The sequence below is a fragment of the Sesamum indicum genome, linkage group LG13 (assembly GCF_026168435.1).
Source record: "Sesamum indicum cultivar Baizhima isolate 11 linkage group LG13, ASM2616843v1, whole genome shotgun sequence".
NCBI classification, from domain to species: domain Eukaryota; kingdom Viridiplantae; phylum Streptophyta; class Magnoliopsida; order Lamiales; family Pedaliaceae; genus Sesamum; species Sesamum indicum.
In genome coordinates, this window is record NC_142669.1 from 3786212 (window position 1) to 3811417 (window position 25206).

The 25206-nt window shown below is 34.5% G+C and overlaps 2 protein-coding genes across 6 annotated transcripts in view; both read left to right on the forward strand.

Moving 5' to 3' along the window:
* LOC148784389 (ubiquitin C-terminal hydrolase 12-like) overlaps window positions 1-12221 on the forward strand; it is a 29843-nt gene extending 17622 nt beyond the window's left edge. For 2 of the 4 annotated variants that reach the window (XM_088877183.1, XM_088877182.1), the window contains exons 3-9: window positions 4881-4948; window positions 5038-5181; window positions 7280-7335; window positions 7445-7622; window positions 7701-7802; window positions 7922-7993; window positions 8137-12221. In XM_088877183.1, the coding sequence (XP_088733309.1) occupies window positions 4943-4948; window positions 5038-5181; window positions 7280-7335; window positions 7445-7622; window positions 7701-7802; window positions 7922-7993; window positions 8137-8184 (606 nt within the window). In that variant the 5' untranslated portion in view covers window positions 4881-4942 and the 3' untranslated portion in view covers window positions 8185-12221. Of the gene's footprint in view, window positions 1-4880; window positions 4949-5037; window positions 5182-6067; window positions 6431-7279; window positions 7336-7444; window positions 7623-7700; window positions 7803-7921; window positions 7994-8136 lie in introns of those variants that run through there. The other 2 variants (XM_088877184.1, XM_088877185.1) reach the window with 2 other exon arrangements.
* Window positions 12222-15855: 3634 nt separating this feature from the next.
* LOC148784391 (ubiquitin C-terminal hydrolase 12-like) lies at window positions 15856-23319 on the forward strand. 2 transcript variants are annotated; one of them, XM_088876973.1, is made up of 8 exons: window positions 15856-15991; window positions 16081-16224; window positions 18249-18304; window positions 18414-18591; window positions 18670-18771; window positions 18891-18962; window positions 19106-19146; window positions 19775-23319. In XM_088876973.1, exons 1-8 carry the CDS (start codon window positions 15986-15988, stop codon window positions 19779-19781), a joined length of 606 nt encoding a protein of 201 aa, XP_088733099.1. In that variant the 5' UTR covers window positions 15856-15985; the 3' UTR covers window positions 19782-23319. The 2 variants fall into 2 exon arrangements, with proteins under 2 accessions (XP_088733099.1, XP_088733100.1); XM_088876974.1 differs by lacking the exons at window positions 15856-15991; window positions 16081-16224 and adding an exon at window positions 17113-17399 and having other exon boundaries at window positions 19106-23316.
* The last annotated feature ends 1887 nt before the right edge of the window (window positions 23320-25206 follow it).

The window sequence follows — 25206 nt, forward strand, 5'->3', positions numbered from 1 at the left end:
GAGATAACTCGATAATATTATACTCCGATATGATGCATTGTATCTCGGAGCTGACAATGTACAAAATTTATATTTTGTATATCTTTAAGCAAATAATAGCATCAAGTACCAAAATACTTCAATAGATAAAACCTTTCGTAGAGAAACAAATAAAACGGGCTAGGAAAGCAATTAATTATGCTTTGTTCAGGCAATTAATGTATACAGTAGTCACTACGAGGTACAACATCGACTATGGAGAAAAGGGACCATTTCATGGAGGAAAAATTCAAAGAGAGAAGATAAAAGAGAAGTCAAAGAGCAATAAAGCACACAAACATAGGCATCACACCAAGATAACGAGAAACAAGGAGCAAGAGAAGGAGAAATAGAAAGAGCGTGGTATTTCAAAGAATCATGGAAGATAATATGATGAGATCGGTTTGGAATTTATCCACAAAGTGATGAACCCAAATAAAACTGTAACTACAGAGATAGTGGTGGATTTGATAACCCTTATACAATAATTCCAGATCAAATGAAACCCGAGTTAGAGTTGTATGAATCCATACTTGGTCGTAATGCAGCAACATCTCTAACAAGTTTTCTACTCCTCGATATGTGATAGGATGAGCTTTTTGTCGCTGAGAGTAGATATTGTGTAATGTAAGCCATAGTTTGGACGGATCATCAACTCCGAGTTGGTTCGCTACTCTCTTAACAACTTCATCATATGAATCAAAGTTTGACCTTCACAATTAGTGAAATTTGAATAGCAGCGTTAAGTGGATCAATAATACCAATCATAACATAGAAAATTACATTCTAGAATTAAAAGATTGTCTTTTATTGAACTCACAGTTGTAAATAAAATTCATCCTTTCAGACCTTTCCAAGGAGCGAAAGTGGATAACCTGCAAAATTACAAACAAAAAAAGTTAGGATACATTAGATGAAAGTTAGAAGCATCACGTCATTGCTTTAACAAGAAGGTAGTTACGGGGAAAAAGAATACTTTTAGGCTTAGAACCATTATTTTGGGCTCACTGAATGGAAATAGACGTTATAAATGGGATACATTGAGTAACTAATAGTGTCCAGGTATGCAAACGCACATGCACACTAATATAATGGGAATCAAGACCAGGTGCAAGAGAAAGAGCAAAAATTTTAAAGAGTCGTTGAAGATAATATGATGAGTTCACTCGATAATATTATACACCGATATGATTCATTGTTTCTCGGAGGTGACAATGTACAAAATTTATATTTTGTATATTATTAAGCAAATAATAGCATCAAATTTATATGCTGTTAAGAAACAAGTAATAACGGCTAGGAAATCAATTAATTATGCTTTGTTCAAGCAATTAACGTATACAATAGTCACTATGAGGCAAAACATCGACTATGTGATAAAAGGGACCATTCCAAAGAGGAGAAATGCAAAGAGAGAAAATAAAAGAGAAGTTCAAGAGCAATAAAGGACACAAACATAGGCATCACACTAAGATAACGAGAAACAAGAAGCTAGAGATGGAGAAATAGAAAGAGCGAGGAATTTCAAAGAATCATGGAAGAAAATATGATGAGATCGGTTGGGAATTTATCCACAAAGTGATGAACCCAAATAAAACAATAACTACAGAGATAATGGTGGATTTGAAAACCCTTATTCTATAATATCAGACCACAAGAACCCTGACTTAGAGTAGTATGAATGCGTACTTGGTCGTAATGCAGCAGCATCTCTAACAAGTTTTCTACTCCTCGATATATTATAGGATGAGCTTTTGTCGCTGAGAGTAGATATTGTGTAATGTAAGCCGTAGTTTGGACGGATCATCGACTCTGAGTTTGTTCGCAACTCTCTTAGCAACTTCATCATATGAATCAAGCTTCGACCTTCACAATTAGTGAAATTTGAATAGCAGCGTTAAGTGGATCAATATTACCAATCATAACATAGGAAATTACACTCTAGAATTAAAAATCTGTCTTTTATTGAACTCACAGTTGTAAACAAAATTCATCCTTTTTGGCCTTTCCAAGCAGCGAAAGTCAATAACCTGGATAATTACAAACCAAAAAAAGTCAAGATATATTAGATGAAAGTTAGAAGCATCACATCGTTGCTTTAACAAGAAGGTAGTTACGGGGAAAAAGAATACTTTTAGACTTAGAACCATTATTTTTGGGGTCATTGAACGAAAATAGACGTTATAAATGGGATACATTGAGTAACTAATAGTGTCCAGGTATGCACACGCATATGCACACTAAGATAATGGGAATCAAGACCAGGTGCAAGAGAAAGAGCAAAAATTTTAAAAAGTCGTGGAAGATAATATGATGAGATCACTCGATAATAGCATACACCGATATGATTCATTGTTTCTCGGAGGTGACAATGTACAAAATTTATATTTTGTATATTTTTAAGCAAATAATAGCATCAAATTTATATTCTATTGAGAAACAAATAATAGCGGCTAGGAAAGCAATTAATTATGCTTTGTTCAGGCAATTAATTTATACAGTAGTCACTATGAGGCACAACATCGACTATGTGATAAAAGGGAGCATTCCAAGGAGGAGAAATGTAAAGAGAGAAAATAAAAGAGAAGTCGAAGAGCAATAATGGACCCAAACATAGGCATCACACTAAGATAACGAGAAACAAGAAGTCAGAGAGGGAGAAATAGAAAGAGCGAAGAATTTCAAAGAATCATGGAAAAAAATATGATGAGATCGGTTGGGAATTTATCCACAAAGTGATGAACCCAAATAAAACAATAACTACAGAGATAATGGTGGATTTGAAAACCCTTATACTATAATAAGTAATGCTTTTCAACTATAAGTAATGTACATAAATTAATTAATTGTGTCATTAAATTTAAATTTTGATGTTTGATATATTACTTTAAGTGAATAAAATTACTCTGAGATCACATTACGTAAATTTTATGGCTCCACGTCTTTATCCAAATCGATGCCCTACATTGCTTCTCCTTGTTCGGTTTCAGAAATTCGTATGTATCGGGTAACTGGAGTTTTGTAATCATCCTTTTAAGAACTTTAGATATGGTCAATTAAAGTTTCGATTACAAGTGATGTTTACATTATTCCATAACGAACATATATAAATCAGACTCTGAGTCTTATTTTCCTCCCACTAGTCCTTTGACGTGTGCAGGACCATTCCTTATACTCAAAACTTTTGCAGGACATATGTTTTTCATTCTATATCAAATATGGTTTCTGGATTGCGACTTAAGAAAACACCATGTTTTACAACTAGACGATTTTTTGAAAGTCCATATCTAGCGGCCCAACTAGTTCAGTGAAGCACCGGTCGAACCATGTCCAATCAAGGTTCAATTTCTCCTTTACTAGAGACAGTTCAACATCGTCTCTTCCAAAGATATTTCACTGAATGAGAATTTCTTTCTCATTTTCGGATGTTTCAAGAACTCCCACTAAATAAACATCACCTTGATCCCATCGAGGGGTTTGTCTCTATAACCAGTTTGGTTCTCCACCTCAAGTCTAATTTCTCCAAACTTTCTAGAAGTTCTTGAACTTGTGAACCCTCTACTTGCATTTGTGTATTTAGTAACTTACAGATGTCCATTTTGGATCCAATCCAATAGAACGTTTTTGACAAGCATTCTTTGTCCCATAAAGTGTTTTCACGGCTTTCTTCCTTCTCAAAAAGGATCCACAAGTTAGTAAACTCAAATCATCTATTACTAGACTCTTTGAATCTACCAACCTACTCATCCTATCTATAGGGATATGGCCCTAGCTCATGCATGCCATTCTCTGTAAGTTATGTTCTTGACCATCCGTTTTAGTCATTTGTTTTGAGCATGCATACTCGAATTATGCAGTACGATAATAACTCAGCAGACTCAAAAGAATCTTTTATTGATCAAGTTTTGTAGTCTAATTTGTCCAACAATTGACTAACGACTTCATCACGTTGGGTTACATAATCCTTTACTATTTTGACAAGAATTCTATTAGCTAACTCTATATAGTTTTATTATTTTTCTAGTAATGGCCTAGCTATTCCTTAGCTTTAAGACTACTTAACTTAGCGTTCTATTCCCTTTCATTTCTACAAATTATTTGCGGAAATGCGTTTCGAGAGCAAGTGTCCAACATTTGCGAATAAGAATAGTAATCATGTTTTCTAAACAAATGCCATAGTTGGGTGAAGGGGAATTCACGACACTCCCTCTTCTAATGCCTTTTGACAATTTTATGCAAACATCATAAGTAAATTTTTGCTGTAAAACCGTTATTCCATTTTTCTTCTACCCTCACCCACCAAGGCAACAGGGGCGTTGAAACTGCTTGCATTGGCTGACTTAGCTTCATCCTTCTTTCTCATTTGGCATTTGTCTCCCTTGCTTTTCGCTTTTGAGTTTGAAGCCTCCAAATTCAATACCGATGGTGCAGATTCTTCAATTGGTGCCTCGTATTGGTTCAACTATTTTATCAACTCATGAAATGGTCTTCTTAAGCCCACTTAGAGTTTGTGATAAACAGGTCGAAGGAAGGATGAAGGGACCAAAGGATTTCGTCAATGTACATCTGCTTTAAAGATCAACATTGGGGTCTCAGAACTTCTCCATAGGGGATTGCATCTTAGCCCAGTGTTTGTGTACAGACGACCTCCAGTCATGAGGTTCAAAAAATACTTTGGCTCCCATTGGTATGGACCAAAATTGGAAAACAATAGAAAGCGATAGGACCTACGGAGAAGCTAATATGCCAAAAATGCTATTTTCTCGAGACATAAAAATGCAAGTTTTCAGCTTATAGCAATAGATTACATGTAGATCTCTCGTTGCAAACTACATAAAGATAATCATTTTGAATGGTTTCAGGTATAAATTCGATGATGAACGAGTGACAAAAGAAGATATAATAAAGGCTTTAGACGAGCTTTATGGAGGTAAAGAAGAAGTAAATTTTCCTTTTATTTTTCCTACTTCTGTTAAAACTTGTTGATACTTTGTTACCTTTTCATTTATGTCTTGACAGCATGTAATGACGACAAATCCAGATAATGCCCCCCTCAAGTTTATGAGGCAATCTAATGCCTTTATGCTGGTGTACATACGTGAAAGTGACAAGGATAAAGCACTGTGTGACATTGATGATAGAGATATTTCTCAGCATCTTAAGGTTTGATAAAAAATCAGCTCAAGTCATTTTTACTTTTATAAAAGAAACTTAGAGCGTGTTTGGCTAAGTTTAATTGAAACATCTTATGCTTCTAGATCTTATAAGATATTTTAAGATTTTATAGATATTTATTCTTATTCTAAAAATAAGTTCTTAAATTATTTGGATACATATGATGTTTGAGCTTTTATGACATTACAGTGTTAGACATAATAAGCTTTTGGATTAATTATATTTTGTCATCCGCACTATGACCGTTTTTATACATTGGCATCTAAAGTTTTTTTGTGTCAACTTACCATCTTAACTTTACAAAATTTTACATTTTGCCATTTATAACTATTTCTCAACCAAGTTTTTTAGCGAAAAAAACATCACATGCAAGGCGCATGTGATGTTTAAGGATTATGTGATGTGATACTTTTCACATATATACAACATGCAATGTTCTTCCGGCATAAAATCAACAAAACGATGATCATATATGGCAAAGTACTAATTTCGCAAAGTTTTTATGGTAAGTTGACACCAAAAAAAATTTCTATGGCGAAGAGGGCTAGAAAATGAATCCTTATGTTTTTACTTGAATTTTATACTTAAAAATAGCAATAAGAGGGCTAACATAGATTAGACTCGTATTCGGATATCTGATGCAATTATTCGCTTAAAATTATAGAAAATATAAAACATGTACATTGTCTCTCCAAGAAAGCATGATTCATGCTGGAGTATAATGTTATATTATCCAATGATGTTGTTGGATTTTTTGGCCCATGCCCCCCCCCCCCACTTGGATGGCAGCCCACTTGTTGCCAGGCCCATTACCTGACCCGACCCTTCTTCTACTTAACCCTATTCTTCTACTATTCAGTCGGTGCCTCTTCCTCTCCCTCCTTTCTATCTCTGATTTTGTTCCTCTCAAGTTTCCATTGCTCTTGGAAATCCCTCATCATCTCACCTCTTTCTATCTATGTTCTCTGTGTTCTATTAGTATATATATATATATTGGTTTTAAACAGATAGAACAACAACAAAACTAAAACCCCTTTTCGTGAAATACTTTGTGAAAATATTTGCTGAGTGTGAAAGAAATTTCTTAGTGGAATTTTAAGTGATTCTAAATGAAGCCTAAGTGGTCTCATTATGGATCTTTGTGTCTTGGTGGCTTTGTGGTTTTTTTGCAACCATGAGGGTTGTCGGCCGGTGGTGGCACTTGGGCATTCGGTTGTCAGATCTGGCTCCTAAGCCGGTTACTTTACTGCTTTCCGTATTGTTATTATTCTATTATTCTTCTTTATTCATTGATCTAAAATTATTGTATAAGAGTTTTCAAATCCACCATTATCTCTGTAAATATTGTTTCATTTGGGTTCATCACTTTGTGGATAAATTCCCAATAGATCTCATTATATTATCTTTCACGATTCTTTGAAATTCCTCGCTGTTTCTATTTCTTCCTCTCTTGCTCCTTGTTTCTCGTTATCTTAGTGTGATGCCTATGTTTGTGTGCTTTATTGCTTTTCGACTTCTCTTTTATTTTCTCTCTTTGCATTTCTCCGCCTTGAAATGGTCCCTTTTATCACATAGTTGATGTTGTGCCTCATATTGACTGTATACGTTAATTGCCTGAACAAAGCATTATTAATTACTTTCCTAGCCCGTATTATTTGTTTGGCTATAAAAGGTTTTACCTATTGAAGTATTTTGGTATTGATACTATTAATTGCTTAGATATACAAAATATAAAATTTGTACATTGTCACCTCCAAGAAATAATGAATCATATCGTTGTATAATATCATCAAGTGATCTGATCATATTATCCTCCACGATTCTTTAAAATTTTTGCTCTTTCTCTTGCACCTGGTCTTGATTCCCATTATCTTAGTGTGCATGTGCTTGTGTATACCTGGACACTATTAGTTACTCAATGTACCTCATTTATAAAATCTATTTCCTTTCAGTGACCCCAAAAAATAATGCTTCTAAGTCAAAAAGTATTATTTTTCCCCGTAACTACCTTCTTGTTAAAAGAATGATGTGATGCTTCTAACTTTCATTTAATATATCCTGCCTTTTTTGGTTTGTTGTTCTGCAGGTTATCCACTTTCGCTCCTGGGAAAGGCCTAAAAAGGATGAATTTTGTATACAACTGTGAGTTCAATAGAAGATAGACTTTTAATTCTAGAGTGTAATTTCCTATGTTATGATTGGTAATATTGATCCACATAACGCTGCTATTCAAATTCCACTAATTATGAAGGTCAAAGCTTGATTCATATTATGAAGTTGTTAATAAAGTAGCGAACCAACTCGGAGTTAATGATCCATCCAAACTACGGCTCACATCACACAATATGTACTCTCAGCGACCAAAAGCTCATCCTATAAGATATCGAGGAGCAGAAAACTTGTTAGAGATGCTGCTGCATTACGGACAAGTACGCATTCATACAACTCTAAGTCGGGGTTCATTTGATGAGGGTGTGAAACTAACAAAGCATTAATTTCTTGTTCAGCTTTCTGGTATTCTGTACTTTGATGTAGGGGATATACCTCTGCCAGAATTGCAAGAGTTGAGAACCCTCAAACTAGCTTTCAGCTATGCGGCAAACTCTGATGTGAGTATTCATTCATAATTGGACTTTATGCTCCTATACAAGTGCATACATATGCAAGACTTGCAAAGTTATTATATATTTAGAAGACATTAAATATCTTATTTGTTTTCCATATATAGCTGGAAACTCACAGTATTAGGCTGCCAAAAGAAAGCATTGTGGGTGATGTGCTTGAGCATCTCAAGGAGAAGGTAATATAACTGACAAGTTATTACCGAGAGTCTGCGTGTGTGCTCCTAGAATTCTAAGATTTGTCGCTTAACATAGCGTTATATGATTTTTAACTGTTGCAATGTTTACATTAAACAAGTGAAACTTTCTCATCCAAATGCAGAGCTCAGGTTGCTGGAAGTATTATCGCACAAGATTTATAAGGTCCTGAATTACTGCATCTTCTTTTTGTTTCATTCATTAGTTTCGTAATAATAATGTCAAAATAATATTTTTCTAAACATTTACTTAATAATCCAACTGAAATAGTTAAATTCAATTTATTTTATGTTGAAAAATCTTGTATGGGTTGACTACACACAAATTGCACGTGTCGGAGATATGCACTTTGACTTGGAAGTTGAGTCTCAGAACTTGCTAGGTTTTTGTATTTTGCCCATGTGCTCTTCACTTAGTAAATTGTATATTGTGTTTCCAAATGGATGTTATAAATTTCTTATTCTAGCCTTCTATGCTTATTTTTTTAAGTTGTTGAAACTCCAAGTTCCTACAGATACATCCTAATAGTGATAAGATAGCAACAATAAATGAGAATCGCTGGGCTTTACGAGCAAAGGAGGTCTATTTCTATCTCTATACATATGTGTGTCTATGTATAAAAATGCTTTCATTTTTCAGGTGATACACATAACAAAAAATATCTTGTTAATTGTTTTCCATGTTAGTACTGTGTCTTTGATAGGCTATGACACGTTTTCCTATAAAATTGGCTTCCCCATATGTTCATCTTAAATATCAATAATTTCTCCACTTTTATAATTTCTCATTGCAGATTTTAGAGGAAGAGAAATTTCTTGGACCAAGTAAATGTTTGATTCATGTGTGTCACTTCATGCATGAGGATGCTCAAAATCAGACGGTAGTATTTCAGTTCGTTACTTCATAGTTTTCCTTAGATATTTGTACTCATTCTACGTCTGTATTTCAACTGCAAGTGCATCTCTTTCATTTTCTTCCTTTTAATTCTTATATATTCATTCTGCTTCTGGCAGCAAATTAAAACTCTTGGCGAACCATTCTTATTGATGATCAATGATGGTGAAACTTTTTCTTGAATCAAGGTTCTTGTGCAGAACAAGTTGCAATTACGAGATGAGGAATTTTAGAAGGTATTCCAGCCCTAGCCTAATTGTTACAATAACTTTAAATGAAGATGATGGTATGATGCTTATGTGGTTAGGCATGCTACATCTTCTACTTTCAGCTTGAATCTTCTCAATTTTATGCAGTGCAGATTTGCTTTTGTGTCACATAGTCAAGTAGAATACATGGAGGACTTAGATACTTTGTTCGACCATTTCCAGGTCTCACTCACTCTCTCACACAGACACACTCTGTGACAATATTTATATGCAGATGCGCTTAAATTTCATACTATGTTTTGACTCTATAGAGAAGCAGTATTTTTGCTTCTTGGGAGCAATATCTTGAATTAGAACACGTTAACAATACCCCTAGAAGGCTCGTGCGGCAAATTAGGTCATCTATACCGTGTTTTATTTTTATTTTTTTAATAAATTTGATTTTGTTGCTCGATGTTGATAATTTTGCCGAAAGCTTTGCTGAAAAACCTATTTGCAAAACTTTCAGCAACATTATCAACACCGAGCAACAATCAGATTTAGTAAAAAAAAATGAAAATAAAACAAGGTATAGATTACCGAATTTGCTGCAGGAGCTTTCTAGGGGTATTGTCAACGTGTTCCAGTCCAAGATATTGCTCCAAAGAAACACAAATACTGCTTCTCTGTAGAGTCAATACATATTATGAAATTTAAACGCATCTGCATATAAATATTGTCGCAGAGTGTGTCTATGTGAGAGAATGAGTGAGACCTGGAAATGATCGAACAAAGTATCTGAGTCCTCCAAGTATTCTGCTTGACTATGCTACAGAAAAGCAAATCTCCACTACATAAAATCGAGAAGATTCAAGCAGAAAGTAGAAGTTGTAGCATGCCTAACCACATAAGTATCATACCATCATCTTCATTTAAAGTGATTGTAACAATTTGGATCGGCCTGGAATACCTTCGAAAATTCCTCATCTCGTACTTGCAACTTGTTCTGCACACGAACCTTGATATGAGACAAAGTTTCACCATCATTTATCATCAATAAAAATGGCTCGCCAAGAGTTTTAATTCGCTGCCGAAGCAAAATGAATATATAAGATTTAAAAGGAAGAAAATGAAAGAGATGCACTTGCAGTTGAAATAGAGAGGTAGAATGAGTACAAATATCTGAGGAAAACTATGAAGTAACGAACTGAAAATACTACCGTCTGATTTTGAGCATCCTCATGCATGAAGTGACACACATGAATCAAACATTTACTTGCGCCAAGAAATTTCTCTTCCACTGGAATCTGCAATGAGAAATTATAAAAATGGAGAAATTGTTGATTTTAAAGATGAACATATGGGGAAGCCAATTTTAAAGGAAAAAGTGTCGTAGCCTATAAAGACACAGTACTAACATGGAAAGCAACTAGCAAGATATTTTTTTTTATGTGTACCACCTAAAAAATGAAAGCATTTATATACATAGACACACATATGTATAGAGATAGAAACAGACCTCCTCTGCTCGTAAAGTCCAACGATTGTCATTTATTGCTGCGATCTTATCAGTATTAGGAAATATCTGTAGGAACTTAGAGTTTCAGCAACTTAAAAAAATAAGCATAGAAGGCTAGACATAAGGAATTTCTAACATCCATTTGGAAGCACAATATTAAATTTAACTAAGTGAAGAGCACAAGGCCAAAATACAAAGCCTCGCAAGTACTGAGACTAAACTTCCATGTCGGAGTGCATATCTTCGACACGTCCAATTTGTGTGTAGTCAACCCATACAAGATTTTTCGGCATAAAATAAATTAAATTTAACTATTTAAGTTGGATTATAAAGTAAAAGTTTAGAAGAATATTATTTTGATATTAATATTACGAAACTAATGAATGAAACAAAAACAAGATGCAATAATTCAAGACCTTATAGATCTTGTGCGATAAAACTTCCAGCAACCCGAGCTCTGCTTTTGGACGAGAAAGTTTCACCTGTTTAACGTAAACATTGCAACAGTTAAAAATCATATAATGCTATGTTATACGACAAATCTTAGAATTCTATGAACACACACACGCACACTTCCAGTAATAACTTGTTAGCTATATTACCTTCTCCTTGAGATGCTCAAGCACATCACCGACAGTGCTTTCTTTTGGCAACCTAATACTGTGGGTTTCCAGCTATATATGGAAAACAAATGAGATATTTAGTGTTTGCTAAATATATAATAAATTTGCAAGTCTTGCATATGTATGCACTTGTAAAGGAGCATAAAGTCCACTTATGAATGAATACTCACTTCAGAGTTTACCGCATAGCTGAAAGCTAGTTTGAGGATTCTCAACTCTTGTAATTCTGGCAGAGGTATATCCACTACTTCAAAGTATAGAATATCAGAAAGCTAAGCAAGAAAGTAATGCTTTGTCAATGCTTTGTTAGTTTCACACCCTCATCAAATGAACCCCGACTTAGAGTTGTATGAATGCGTACTTGGTCGTAATGCAGCAGCATCTCTAACAAGTTTTCTACTCCTCAATATCTTATAGGATAAGCTTTTGGTCGTTAAGAGTAGATATTGTGTGATGTAAGCCGTAGTTTGGACGGATCATCGACTCCGAGTTGGTTCGCTACTCTCTTAACAACTTCATCCAATGAATCAAGCTTTGACCTTCACAATTAGTGAAATTTGAATAGCAGCGTCAAGTGGATCAATATTACCAATCATAACATAGGAAATTACACTCGAGAACTAAAAGTCTGTCTTTTATTGAACTCACAGTTGTAAACAAAATTCATCCTTTTCAGGCCTTTCCAAGGAGCGAAAATGGATAACCTGCAGAATTACAAACAAAAAAAGTTAGGATATATTAGATGAAAGTTAGAAGCATCACATCGTTGCTTTAACAAGAAGGTAGTGTTGGGGTGAAAGAATACTTTTCGACTTAGAACCATTATTTTGGAGTCACTGAAAGGACATAGATAATATAAATGGGGTACATTGAGTAACTAATAGTGTCCAGGTATGCATACGCACATGCACACTAAGATAATGGGAATCAAGACCAGGTGCAAGAGAAAGAGCGAAAATTTTAAAGAGTCGTGGAAGATAATATGATGAGATCACTCGATAATATTATACTCCGATATGATTCATTGTTTCTCGGAGGTGACAATATACAAATTTTATATTTTGTATATTTTTAAGCAAATAATAGGATCAAATTTATATTCTGTTAAGAAACAAGTAATAGCGGCTAGGAGATCAATTAATTATGCTTTGTTCAGGCAATTAACGTATACAATAGTCACTATGAGGCAAAACATCGACTATGTGATAAAAGGGACCATTCCAAAGAGGAGAAATGCAAAGAGAGAAAATAAAAGAGAAGTTGAAGAGCAATAAAGGACACAAACATAGGCATCACACTAAGATAACGAGAAACAAGAAGCTTGGAGAAATAGAAAGAGCGAGGAATTTCAAAGAATCATGGAAGAAAATATGATGAGATCGGTTGGGAATTTATCCACAAAGTGATGAACCCAAATAAAACAATAACTACAGAGATAATGGTGGATTTGAAAACCCTTATTCTATAATATCAGACCACAAGAACCCTGACTTAGAGTTGTATGAATGCGTACTTGGTCGTAATGCAGCAGCATCTCTAACAAGTTTTCTACTCCTCGATATATTATAGGATGAGCTTTTGTCGCTGAGAGTAGATATTGTGTAATGTAAGCCGTAGTTTGGACGGATCATCGACTCTGAGTTTGTTCGCAACTCTCTTAGCAACTTCATCATATGAATCAAGCTTCGACCTTCACAATTAGTGAAATTTGAATAGCAGCGTTAAGTGGATCAATATTACCAATCATAACATAGGAAATTACACTCTAGAATTAAAAACCTGTCTTTTATTGAACTCACAGTTGTAAACAAAATTCATCCTTTTTGGCCTTTCCAAGCAGCGAAAGTCGATAACTTGGATAATTACAAACCAAAAAAAGTCAAGATATATTAGATGAAAGTTAGAAGCATCACATCGTTGCTTTAACAAGAAGGTAGTTACGGGGAAAAAGAATACTTTTAGACTTAGAACCATTATTTTTGGGGTCATTGAACGAAAATAGACGTTATAAATGGGATACACTGAGTAACTAATAGTGTCCAGGTATGCACACGCATATGCACACTAAGATAATGGGAATCAAGACCAGGTGCAAGAGAAAGAGCAAAAATTTTAAAAAGTCGTGGAGGATAATATGATGAGATCACTCGATAATAGCATACACCGATATGATTCATTGTTTCTCGGAGGTGACAATGTACAAAATTTATATTTTGTATATTTTTAAGCAAATAATAGCATCAAATTTATATTCTATTGAGAAACAAATAATAGCGGCTAGGAAAGCAATTAATTATGCTTTGTTCAGGCAATTAATCTATACAGTAGTCACTATGAGGCACAACATCGACTATGTGATAAAAGGGAGCATTCCAAGGAGGAGAAATGCAAAGAGAGAAAATAAAAGAGAAGTCGAAGAGCAATAATGGACCCAAACATAGGCATCACACTAAGATAACGAGAAACAAGAAGCCAGAGAGGGAGAAATAGAAAGAGCGAAGAATTTCAAAGAATCATGGAAGAAAATATGATGAAATCGGTTGGGAATTTATCCACAAAGTGATGAACCCAAATAAAACAATAACTACAGAGATAATGGTGGATTTGAAAACCCTTATACTATAATAAGTAATGCTTTTCAACTATAAGTAATGTACATAAATTAATTAATTGTGTCATTAAATTTAAATTTTGATGTTTGATATATTACTTTAAGTGAATAAAATTACTCTGAGATCACATTACGTAAATTTTATGGCTCCACGTCTTTATCCAGATCGATGTCCTACATCGCTTCTCCTTGTTCGATTTCAGAAATTCGTATGTATCGGGTAACTGGAGTTTTGTAATCATCCTTTTAAGAACTTTAGATATGGTCAATTAAAGTTTCGATTACAAGTGATGTTTACATTATTCCATAACGAACATATATAAATCAGACTCTGAGTCTAATTTTCCTCCCACTAGTCCTTTGACGTGTGCAGGATCATTCCTCATACTCAAGACTTTTGCAGGACATATATTTTTCATTCTATATCAAATATGGTTTCTGGATTGCGACTTAAGAAAACACCATGTTTTACAACTAGACGATTTTTTGAAAGTCCATATCTAGCGGCCCAACTAGTTCAGTGAAGCACTGGTCGAACCATGTCCAATCAAGGTTCAATTTCTCGTTTACCAGAGACAGTTCAACATCGTCTCTTCCAAAGATATTTCACTGAATGAGAATTTCTTTCTCATTTTCGAATGTTTCAAGAACTCCCACTAAATAAACATCACCTTGATCCCATCGAGGGGTTTGTCTCTATAACCAGTTTGGTTCTCCACCTCAAGTCTAATTTCTCCAAACTTTCTAGAAGTTCTTGAACTTGTGAACCCTCTACTTGCATTTGTGTATTTAGTAACTTACAGATGTCCATTTTGGATCCAATCCAATAGAACGTTTTTGACAAGCATTCTTTGTCCCATAAAGTGTTTTCACGGCTTTCTTCCTTCTCAAAAAGGATCCACAAGTTAGTAAACTCAAATCATCTATTACTAGACTCTTTGAATCTACCAGTCTACTCATCCTATCTATAGGGATATGGCCCTAGCTCATGCATGCCATTCTCTGTAAGTTATGTTCTTGACCATCCGTTTTAGTCAATTGTTTTGAGCATGCATACTCGAATTATGCAGTACGATAATAACTCAGCAGACTCAAAAGAATCTTTTATTGATCAAGTTTTGTAGTCTAATTTGTCCAACAATTGACTAACGACTTCATCACGTTGGGTTACATAATCATATACTATTTTGACAAGAATTCTATTAGCTAACTCTATATAGTCTTATTATTTTTCTAGTAATGGCCTAGCTATTCCTTAGCTTTAAGACTACTTAACTTAGCGTTCTTTTCCCTTTCATTTCTACAAATTATTTGCGGAAATGCGTTTCGAGAGCAAGTGTCCAACATTTGCGAATAAGAATAGTAATCATGTTTTCTAAACAAATGCCATAGTTGGGTGAAGGGGAATTCACGACACTCCCTCTTCTAATGCCTTTTGACAATTTTATGCAAACATCATAAGTAAATTTTTGCTGTAAAACCGTTATTCCATTTTCCTTCTACCCTCACCCATCAAGGCAACAGGGGCGTTGAAACTGCTTGCAATGACTGACTTAGCTTCATCCTTCTTTCTCATTTGGCATTTGTCTCCCTTGCTTTTCGCTTTTGAGTTTGAAGCCTCCAAATTCAATACCGATGGTGCAGATTCTTCAATCGGTGCCTCGTATTGGTTCAACTATTTTATCAACTCATGAAATGGTCTTCTTAAGCCCACTTAGAGTTTGTGATAAACAGGTCGAAGGAAGGATGAAGGGACCAAAGGATTTCGTCAATGTACATCTGCTTTAAAGATCAACATTGGGGTCTCAGAACTTCTCCATAGGGGATTGCATCTTAGCCCAGTGTTTGTGTACAGACGACCTCCAGTCATCTAGGTTCAAAACATACTTTGGCTCCCATTGGTATGGACCAAAATTGGAAAACAATAGAAAGCGATAGGACCTACGGAGAAGCTAATATGCCAAAAATGCTATTTTCTCGAGACATAAAAATGCAAGTTTTCAGCTTATAGCAATAGATTACATGTAGATCTCTCGTTGCAAACTACATAAAGATAATCATTTTGAATGGTTTCAGGTATAAATTCGATGATGAACGAGTGACAAAAGAAGATATAATAAAGGCTTTAGACGAGCTTTATGGAGGTAAAGAAGAAGTAAATTTTCCTTTTATTTTTCCTACTTCTGTTAAAACTTGTTGATACTTTGTTACCTTTTCATTTATGTCTTGACAGCATGTAATGACGACAAATCCAGATAATGCCCCCCTCAAGTTTATGAGGCAATCTAATGCCTATATGCTGGTGTACATACGTGAAAGTGACAAGGATAAAGCACTGTGTGACATTGATGATAGAGATATTTCTCAGCATCTTAAGGTTTGATAAAAAATTAGCTCAAGTCATTTTTACTTTTATAAAAGAAACTTAGAGCGTGTTTGGCTAAGTTTAATTGAAACATCTTATGCTTCTAGATCTTATAAGATATTTTAAGATTTTATAGATATTTATTCTTATTCTAAAAATAAGTTCTTAAATTATTTGGATACATATGATATTTGAGCTTTTATGACATTACAGTGTTAGACATAATAAGCTTTTGGATTAATTATATTTTGTCATCCGCACTATGACCGTTTTTATACATTGGCATCTAAACTTTTTTTGTGTCAACTTACCATCTTAACTTTACAAAATTTTACACTTTGCCATTTATAACTATGTCTCAACCAAGTTTTTTAGCGAAAAAAACATCACATGCAAGGCGCATGTGATGTTTAAGGATTATGTGATGTGATATTTTTCACATATATACAACATGCAATGTTCTTCCGGCATAAAATCAACAAAACGATGATCATATATGGCAAAGTACTAATTTCGCAAAGTTTTTATGGTAAGTTGACACCAAAAAAAATTTCTATGGCGAAGAGGGCTAGAAAATGAATCCTTATGTTTTTACTTGAATTTTATACTTAAAAATAGCAATAAGAGGGCTAACATAGATTAGACTCGTATTCGGATATCTGATGCAATTATTCGCTTAAAATTATAGAAAATATAAAACATGTACATTGTCTCTCCAAGAAAGCATGATTCATGCTGGAGTATAATGTTATATTATCCAATGATGTTGTTGGATTTTTTGGCCCATGCCCCCCCCCCCACTTGGATGGCAGCCCACTTGTTGCCAGGCCCATTACCTGACCCGACCCTTCTTCTACTTAACCCTATTCTTCTACTATTCAGTCGGTGCCTCTTCCTCTCCCTCCTTTCTATCTCTGATTTTGTTCCTCTCAAGTTTCCATTGCTCTTGGAAATCCCTCATCATCTCACCTCTTTCTAAACCCCTTTTCGTGAAATACTTTGTGAAAATATTTGCTGAGTGTGAAAGAAACTTCTTAGTGGAATTTTAAGTGATTCTAAATGAAGCCTAAGTGGTCTCATTATGGATCTTTCTGTCTTGGTGGCTTTGTGGTTTTTTTGCAACCATGAGGGTTGTCGGCCGGTGGTGGCACTTGGGCATTCGGTTGCCAGATCTGGCTCCTAAGCCGGTTACTTTACTGCTTTCCGTATTGTTATTATTCTATTATTCTTCTTTATTCATTGATCTAAAATTATTGTATAAGAGTTTTTAAATCCACCATTATCTCTGTAAATATTGTTTCATTTGGGTTCATCACTTTGTGGATAAATTCCCAATAGATCTCATTATATTATCTTTCACGATTCTTTGAAATTCCTCGCTGTTTCTATTTCTTCCTCTCTTGCTCCTTGTTTCTCGTTATCTTAGTGTGATGCCTATGTTTGTGTGCTTTATTGCTTTTCGACTTCTCTTTTATTTTCTCTCTTTGCATTTCTCCGCCTTGAAATGGTCCCTTTTATCACATAGTTGATGTTGTGCCTCATATTGACTGTATACGTTAATTGCCTGAACAAAGCATTATTAATTACTTTCCTAGCCCGTATTATTTGTTTGACTATAAAAGGTTTTACCTATTGAAGTATTTTGGTATTGATACTATTAATTGCTTAGATATACAAAATATAAAATTTGTACATTGTCACCTCCAAGAAATAATGAATCATATCGTTGTATAATATCATCAAGTGATCTGATCATATTATCCTCCACGATTCTTTAAAATTTTTGCTCTTTCTCTTGCACCTGGTCTTGATTCCCATTATCTTAGTGTGCATGTGCTTGTGTATACCTGGACACTATTAGTTACTCAATGTACCTCATTTATAAAATCTATTTCCTTTCAGTGACCCCAAAAAATAATGCTTCTAAGTCAAAAAGTATTATTTTTCCCCGTAACTACCTTCTTGTTAAAACAATGATGTGATGCTTCTAACTTTCATTTAATATATCCTGCCTTTTTTGGTTTGTTGTTCTGCAGGTTATCCACTTTCGCTCCTGGGAAAGGCCTAAAAAGGATGAATTTTGTATACAACTGTGAGTTCAATAGAAGATAGACTTTTAATTCTAGAGTGTAATTTCCTATGTTATGATTGGTAATATTGATCCACATAACGCTGCTATTCAAATTCCACTAATTATGAAGGTCAAAGCTTGATTCATATTATGAAGTTGTTAATAAAGTAGCGAACCAACTCGGAGTTAATGATCCATCCAAACTACGGCTCACATCACACAATATGTACTCTCAGCGACCAAAAGCTCATCCTATAAGATATCGAGGAGCAGAAAACTTGTTAGAGATGCTGCTGCATTACGGACAAGTACGCATTCATACAACTCTAAGTCGGGGTTCATTTGATGAGGGTGTGAAACTAACAAAGCATTAATTTCTTGTTCAGCTTTCTGGTATTCTGTACTTTGATGTAGGGGATATACCTCTGCCAGAATTGCAAGAGTTGAGAACCCTCAAACTAGCTTTCAGCTATGCGGCAAACTCTGATGTGAGTATTCATTCATAATTGGACTTTATGCTCCTATACAAGTGCATACATATGCAAGACTTGCAAAGTTATTATATATTTAGAAGACATTAAATATCTTATTTGTTTTCCATATATAGCTGGAAACTCACAGTATTAGGCTGCCAAAAGAAAGCATTGTGGGTGATGTGCTTGAGCATCTCAAGGAGAAGGTAATATAACTGACAAGTTATTACCGAGAGTCTGCGTGTGTGCTCCTAGAATTCTAAGATTTGTCGCTTAACATAGCGTTATATGATTTTTAACTGTTGCAATGTTTACATTAAACAAGTGAAACTTTCTCATCCAAATGCAGAGCTCAGGTTGCTGGAAGTATTATCGCACAAGATTTATAAGGTCCTGAATTACTGCATCTTCTTTTTGTTTCATTCATTAGTTTCGTAATAATAATGTCAAAATAATATTTTTCTAAACATTTACTTAATAATCCAACTGAAATAGTTAAATTCAATTTATTTTATGTTGAAAAATCTTGTATGGGTTGACTACACACAAATTGCACGTGTCGGAGATATGCACTTTGACTTGGAAGTTGAGTCTCAGAACTTGCTAGGTTTTTGTATTTTGCCCATGTGCTCTTCACTTAGTAAATTGTATATTGTGTTTCCAAATGGATGTTATAAATTTCTTATTCTAGCCTTCTATGCTTATTTTTTTAAGTTGTTGAAACTCCAAGTTCCTACAGATACATCCTAATAGTGATAAGATAGCAACAATAAATGAGAATCGCTGGGCTTTACGAGCAAAGGAGGTCTATTTCTATCTCTATACATATGTGTGTCTATGTATAAAAATGCTTTCATTTTTCAGGTGATACACATAACAAAAAATATCTTGTTAATTGTTTTCCATGTTAGTACTGTGTCTTTGATAGGCTATGACACGTTTTCCTATAAAATTGGCTTCCCCATATGTTCATCTTAAATATCAATAATTTCTCCACTTTTATAATTTCTCATTGCAGATTTTAGAGGAAGAGAAATTTCTTGGACCAAGTAAATGTTTGATTCATGTGTGTCACTTCATGCATGAGGATGCTCAAAATCAGACGGTAGTATTTCAGTTCGTTACTTCATAGTTTTCCTTAGATATTTGTACTCATTCTACGTCTGTATTTCAACTGCAAGTGCATCTCTTTCATTTTCTTCCTTTTAATTCTTATATATTCATTCTGCTTCTGGCAGCAAATTAAAACTCTTGGCGAACCATTCTTATTGATGATCAATGATGGTGAAACTTTTTCTTGAATCAAGGTTCTTGTGCAGAACAAGTTGCAATTACGAGATGAGGAATTTTAGAAGGTATTCCAGCCCTAGCCTAATTGTTACAATAACTTTAAATGAAGATGATAGTATGATGCTTATGTGGTTAGGCATGCTACATCTTCTACTTTCAGCTTGAATCTTCTCAATTTTATGCAGTGGAGATTTGCTTTTGTGTCACATAGTCAAGTAGAATACATGGAGGACTTAGATACTTTGTTCGACCATTTCCAGGTCTCACTCACTCTCTCACACAGACACACTCTGTGACAATATTTATATGCAGATGCGCTTAAATTTCATACTATGTTTTGACTCTATAGAGAAGCAGTATTTTTGCTTCTTGGGAGCAATATCTTGAATTGGAACACGTTAACAATACCCCTAGAAGGCTCGTGCAGCAAATTAGGTCATCTATACCGTGTTTTATTTTTATTTTTTTAATAAATTTGATTTTGTTGCTCGATGTTGATAATTTTGCCGAAAGCTTTGCTGAAAAACCTATTTGCAAAACTTTCAGCAACATTATCAACACTGAGCAACAATCAGATTTAGTAAAAAAAAATGAAAATAAAACAAGGTATAGATTACCAAATTTGCTGCAGGAGCTTTCTAGGGCTATTGTCAACGTGTTCCAGTCCAAGATATTGCTCCAAAGAAACACAAATACTGCTTCTCTGTAGAGTCAATACATATTATGAAATTTAAACGCATCTGCATATAAATATTGTCGCAGAGTGTGTCTATGTGAGAGAATGAGTGAGACCTGGAAATGATCGAACAAAGTATCTGAGTCCTCCAAGTATTCTGCTTGACTATGCTACAGAAAAGCAAATCTCCACTACATGAAATCGAGAAGATTCAAGCAGAAAGTAGAAGTTGTAGCATGCCTAACCACATAAGTATCATACCATCATCTTCATTTAAAGTGATTGTAACAATTTGGATCGGCCTGGAATACCTTCGAAAATTCCTCATCTCGTACTTGCAACTTGTTCTGCACACGAACCTTGATATGAGACAAAGTTTCACCATCATTTATCATCAATAAAAATGGCTCGCCAAGAGTTTTAATTCGCTGCCGAAGCAAAATGAATATATAAGATTTAAAAGGAAGAAAATGAAAGAGATGCACTTGCAGTTGAAATAGAGAGGTAGAATGAGTACAAATATCTGAGGAAAACTATGAAGTAACGAACTGAAAATACTACCGTCTGATTTTGAGCATCCTCATGCATGAAGTGACACACATGAATCAAACATTTACTTGCGCCAAGAAATTTCTCTTCCTCTGGAATCTGCAATGAGAAATTATAAAAATGGAGAAATTGTTGATTTTAAAGATGAACATATGGGGAAGCCAATTTTAAAGGAAAAAGTGTCGTAGCCTATAAAGACACAGTACTAACATGGAAAGCAACTAGCAAGATATTTTTTTTTATGTGTACCACCTGAAAAATGAAAGCATTTATATACATAGACACACATATGTATAGAGATAGAAACAGACCTCCTCTGCTCGTAAAGTCCAACGATTGTCATTTATTGCTGCGATCTTATCAGTATTAGGAAATATCTGTAGGAACTTAGAGTTTCAGCAACTTAAAAAAATAAGCATAGAAGGCTAGACATAAGGAATTTCTAACATCCATTTGGAAGCACAATATTAAATTTAACTAAGTGAAGAGCACAAGGCCAAAATACAAAGCCTCGCAAGTACTGAGACTAAACTTCCATGTCGGAGTGCATATCTTCGACACGTCCAATTTGTGTGTAGTCAACCCATACAAGATTTTTCGGCATAAAATAAATTAAATTTAACTATTTAAGTTGGATTATTAAGTAAAAGTTTAGAAGAATATTATTTTGATATTAATATTACGAAACTAATGAATGAAACAAAAACAAGATGCAATAATTCAAGACCTTATAGATCTTGTGCGATAAAACTTCCAGCAACCCGAGCTCTGCATTTGGACGAGAAAGTTTCACCTGTTTAACGTAAACATTGCAACAGTTAAAAATCATATATTGCTATGTTATACGACAAATCTTAGAATTCTATGAACACACACACGCACACTTCCGGTAATAACTTGTTAGCTATATTACCTTCTCCTTGAGATGCTCAAGCACATCACCGACAGTGCTTTCTTTTGGCAACCTAATACTGTGGGTTTCCAGCTATATATGGAAAACAAATGAGATATTTAGTGTTTGCTAAATATATAATAAATTTGCAAGTCTTGCATATGTATGCACTTGTAAAGGAGCATAAAGTCCACTTATGAATGAATACTCACTTCAGAGTTTACCGCATAGCTGAAAGCTAGTTTGAGGATTCTCAACTCTTGTAATTCTGGCAGAGGTATATCCACTACTTCAAAGTATAGAATATCAGAAAGCTAAGCAAGAAAGTAATGCTTTGTCAATGCTTTGTTAGTTTCACACCCTCATCAAATGAACCCCGACTTAGAGTTGTATGAATGCGTACTTGGTCGTAATGCAGCAGCATCTCTAACAAGTTTTCTACTCCTCAATATCTTATAGGATAAGCTTTTGGTCGTTAAGAGTAGATATTGTGTGATGTAAGCCGTAGTTTGGACGGATCATCGACTCCGAGTTGGTTCGCTACTCTCTTAACAACTTCATCCAATGAATCAAGCTTTGACCTTCACAATTAGTGAAATTTGAATAGCAGCGTCAAGTGGATCAATATTACCAATCATAACATAGGAAATTACACTCGAGAACTAAAAGTCTGTCTTTTATTGAACTCACAGTTGTAAACAAAATTCATCCTTTTCAGGCCTTTCCAAGGAGCGAAAATGGATAACCTGCAGAATTACAAACAAAAAAAGTTAGGATATATTAGATGAAAGTTAGAAGCATCACATCGTTGCTTTAACAAGAAGGTAGTGTTGGGGTGAAAGAATACTTTTCGACTTAGAACCATTATTTTGGAGTCACTGAAAGGACATAGATAATATAAATGGGGTACATTGAGTAACTAATAGTGTCCAGGTATGTATACGCACATGCACACTAAGATAATGGGAATCAAGACCAGGTGCAAGAGAAAGAGCGAAAATTTTAAAGAGTCGTGGAAGATAATATGATGAGATCACTCGATAATATTATACTCCGATATGATTCATTGTTTCTCGGAGGTGACAATATACAAATTTTATATTTTGTATATTTTTAAGCAAATAATAGGATCAAATTTATATTCTGTTAAGAAACAAGTAATAGCGGCTAGGAGATCAATTAATTATGCTTTGTTCAGGCAATTAACGTATACAATAGTCACTATGAGGCAAAACATCGACTATGTGATAAAAGGGACCATTCCAAAGAGGTGAAATGCAAAGAGAGAAAATAAAAGAGAAGTTGAAGAGCAATAAAGGACACAAACATAGGCATCACACTAAGATAACGAGAAACAAGAAGCTTGGAGAAATAGAAAGAGCGAGGAATTTCAAAGAATCATGGAAGAAAATATGATGAGATCGGTTGGGAATTTATCCACAAAGTGATGAACCCAAATAAAACAATAACTACAGAGATAATGGTGGATTTGAAAACCCTTATTCTATAATATCAGACCACAAGAACCCTGACTTAGAGTTGTATGAATGCGTACTTGGTCGTAATGCTGCAGCATCTCTAACAAGTTTTCTACTCCTCGATATATTATAGGATGAGCTTTTGTCGCTGAGAGTAGATATTGTGTAATGTAAGCCGTAGTTTGGACGGATCATCGACTCTGAGTTTGTTCGCAACTCTCTTAGCAACTTCATCATATGAATCAAGCTTCGACCTTCACAATTAGTGAAATTTGAATAGCAGCGTTAAGTGGATCAATATTACCAATCATAACATAGGAAATTACACTCTAGAATTAAAAACCTGTCTTTTATTGAACTCACAGTTGTAAACAAAATTCATCCTTTTTGGCCTTTCCAAGCAGCGAAAGTCGATAACTTGGATAATTACAAACCAAAAAAAGTCAAGATATATTAGATGAAAGTTAGAAGCATCACATCGTTGCTTTAACAAGAAGGTAGTTACGGGGAAAAAGAATACTTTTAGACTTAGAACCATTATTTTTGGGGTCATTGAACGAAAATAGACGTTATAAATGGGATACATTGAGTAACTAATAGTGTCCAGGTATGCACACGCATATGCACACTAAGATAATGGGAATCAAGACCAGGTGCAAGAGAAAGAGCAAAAATTTTAAAAAGTCGTGGAGGATAATATGATGAGATCACTCGATAATAGCATACACCGATATGATTCATTGTTTCTCGGAGGTGACAATGTACAAAATTTATATTTTGTATATTTTTAAGCAAATAATAGCATCAAATTTATATTCTATTGAGAAACAAATAATAGCGGCTAGGAAAGCAATTAATTATGCTTTGTTCAGGCAATTAATCTATACAGTAGTCACTATGAGGCACAACATCGACTATGTGATAAAAGGGAGCATTCCAAGGAGGAGAAATGCAAAGAGAGAAAATAAAAGAGAAGTCGAAGAGCAATAATGGACCCAAACATAGGCATCACACTAAGATAACGAGAAACAAGAAGCCAGAGAGGGAGAAATAGAAAGAGCGAAGAATTTCAAAGAATCATGGAAGAAAATATGATGAAATCGGTTGGGAATTTATCCACAAAGTGATGAACCCAAATAAAACAATAACTACAGAGATAATGGTGGATTTGAAAACCCTTATACTATAATAAGTAATGCTTTTCAACTATAAGTAATGTACATAAATTAATTAATTGTGTCATTAAATTTAAATTTTGATGTTTGATATATTACTTTAAGTGAATAAAATTACTCTGAGATCACATTACGTAAATTTTATGGCTCCACATCTTTATCCAGATCGATGTCCTACATCGCTTCTCCTTGTTCGATTTCAGAAATTCGTATGTATCGGGTAACTGGAGTTTTGTAATCATCCTTTTAAGAACTTTAGATATGGTCAATTAAAGTTTCGATTACAAGTGATGTTTACATTATTCCATAACGAACATATATAAATCAGACTCTGAGTCTAATTTTCCTCCCACTAGTCCTTTGACGTGTGCAGGATCATTCCTCATACTC

Coding starts and splice junctions, on each gene's coding strand:
- LOC148784391 (XM_088876973.1), top strand. Junction 16,225..18,248: donor ATATTTCTCAGCATCTTAAG/GTTTGATAAAAA, acceptor GTTGTTCTGCAG/GTTATCCACTTTCGCTCCTG. Junction 18,592..18,669: donor TGCTGCTGCATTACGGACAA/GTACGCATTCAT, acceptor TTTCTTGTTCAG/CTTTCTGGTATTCTGTACTT.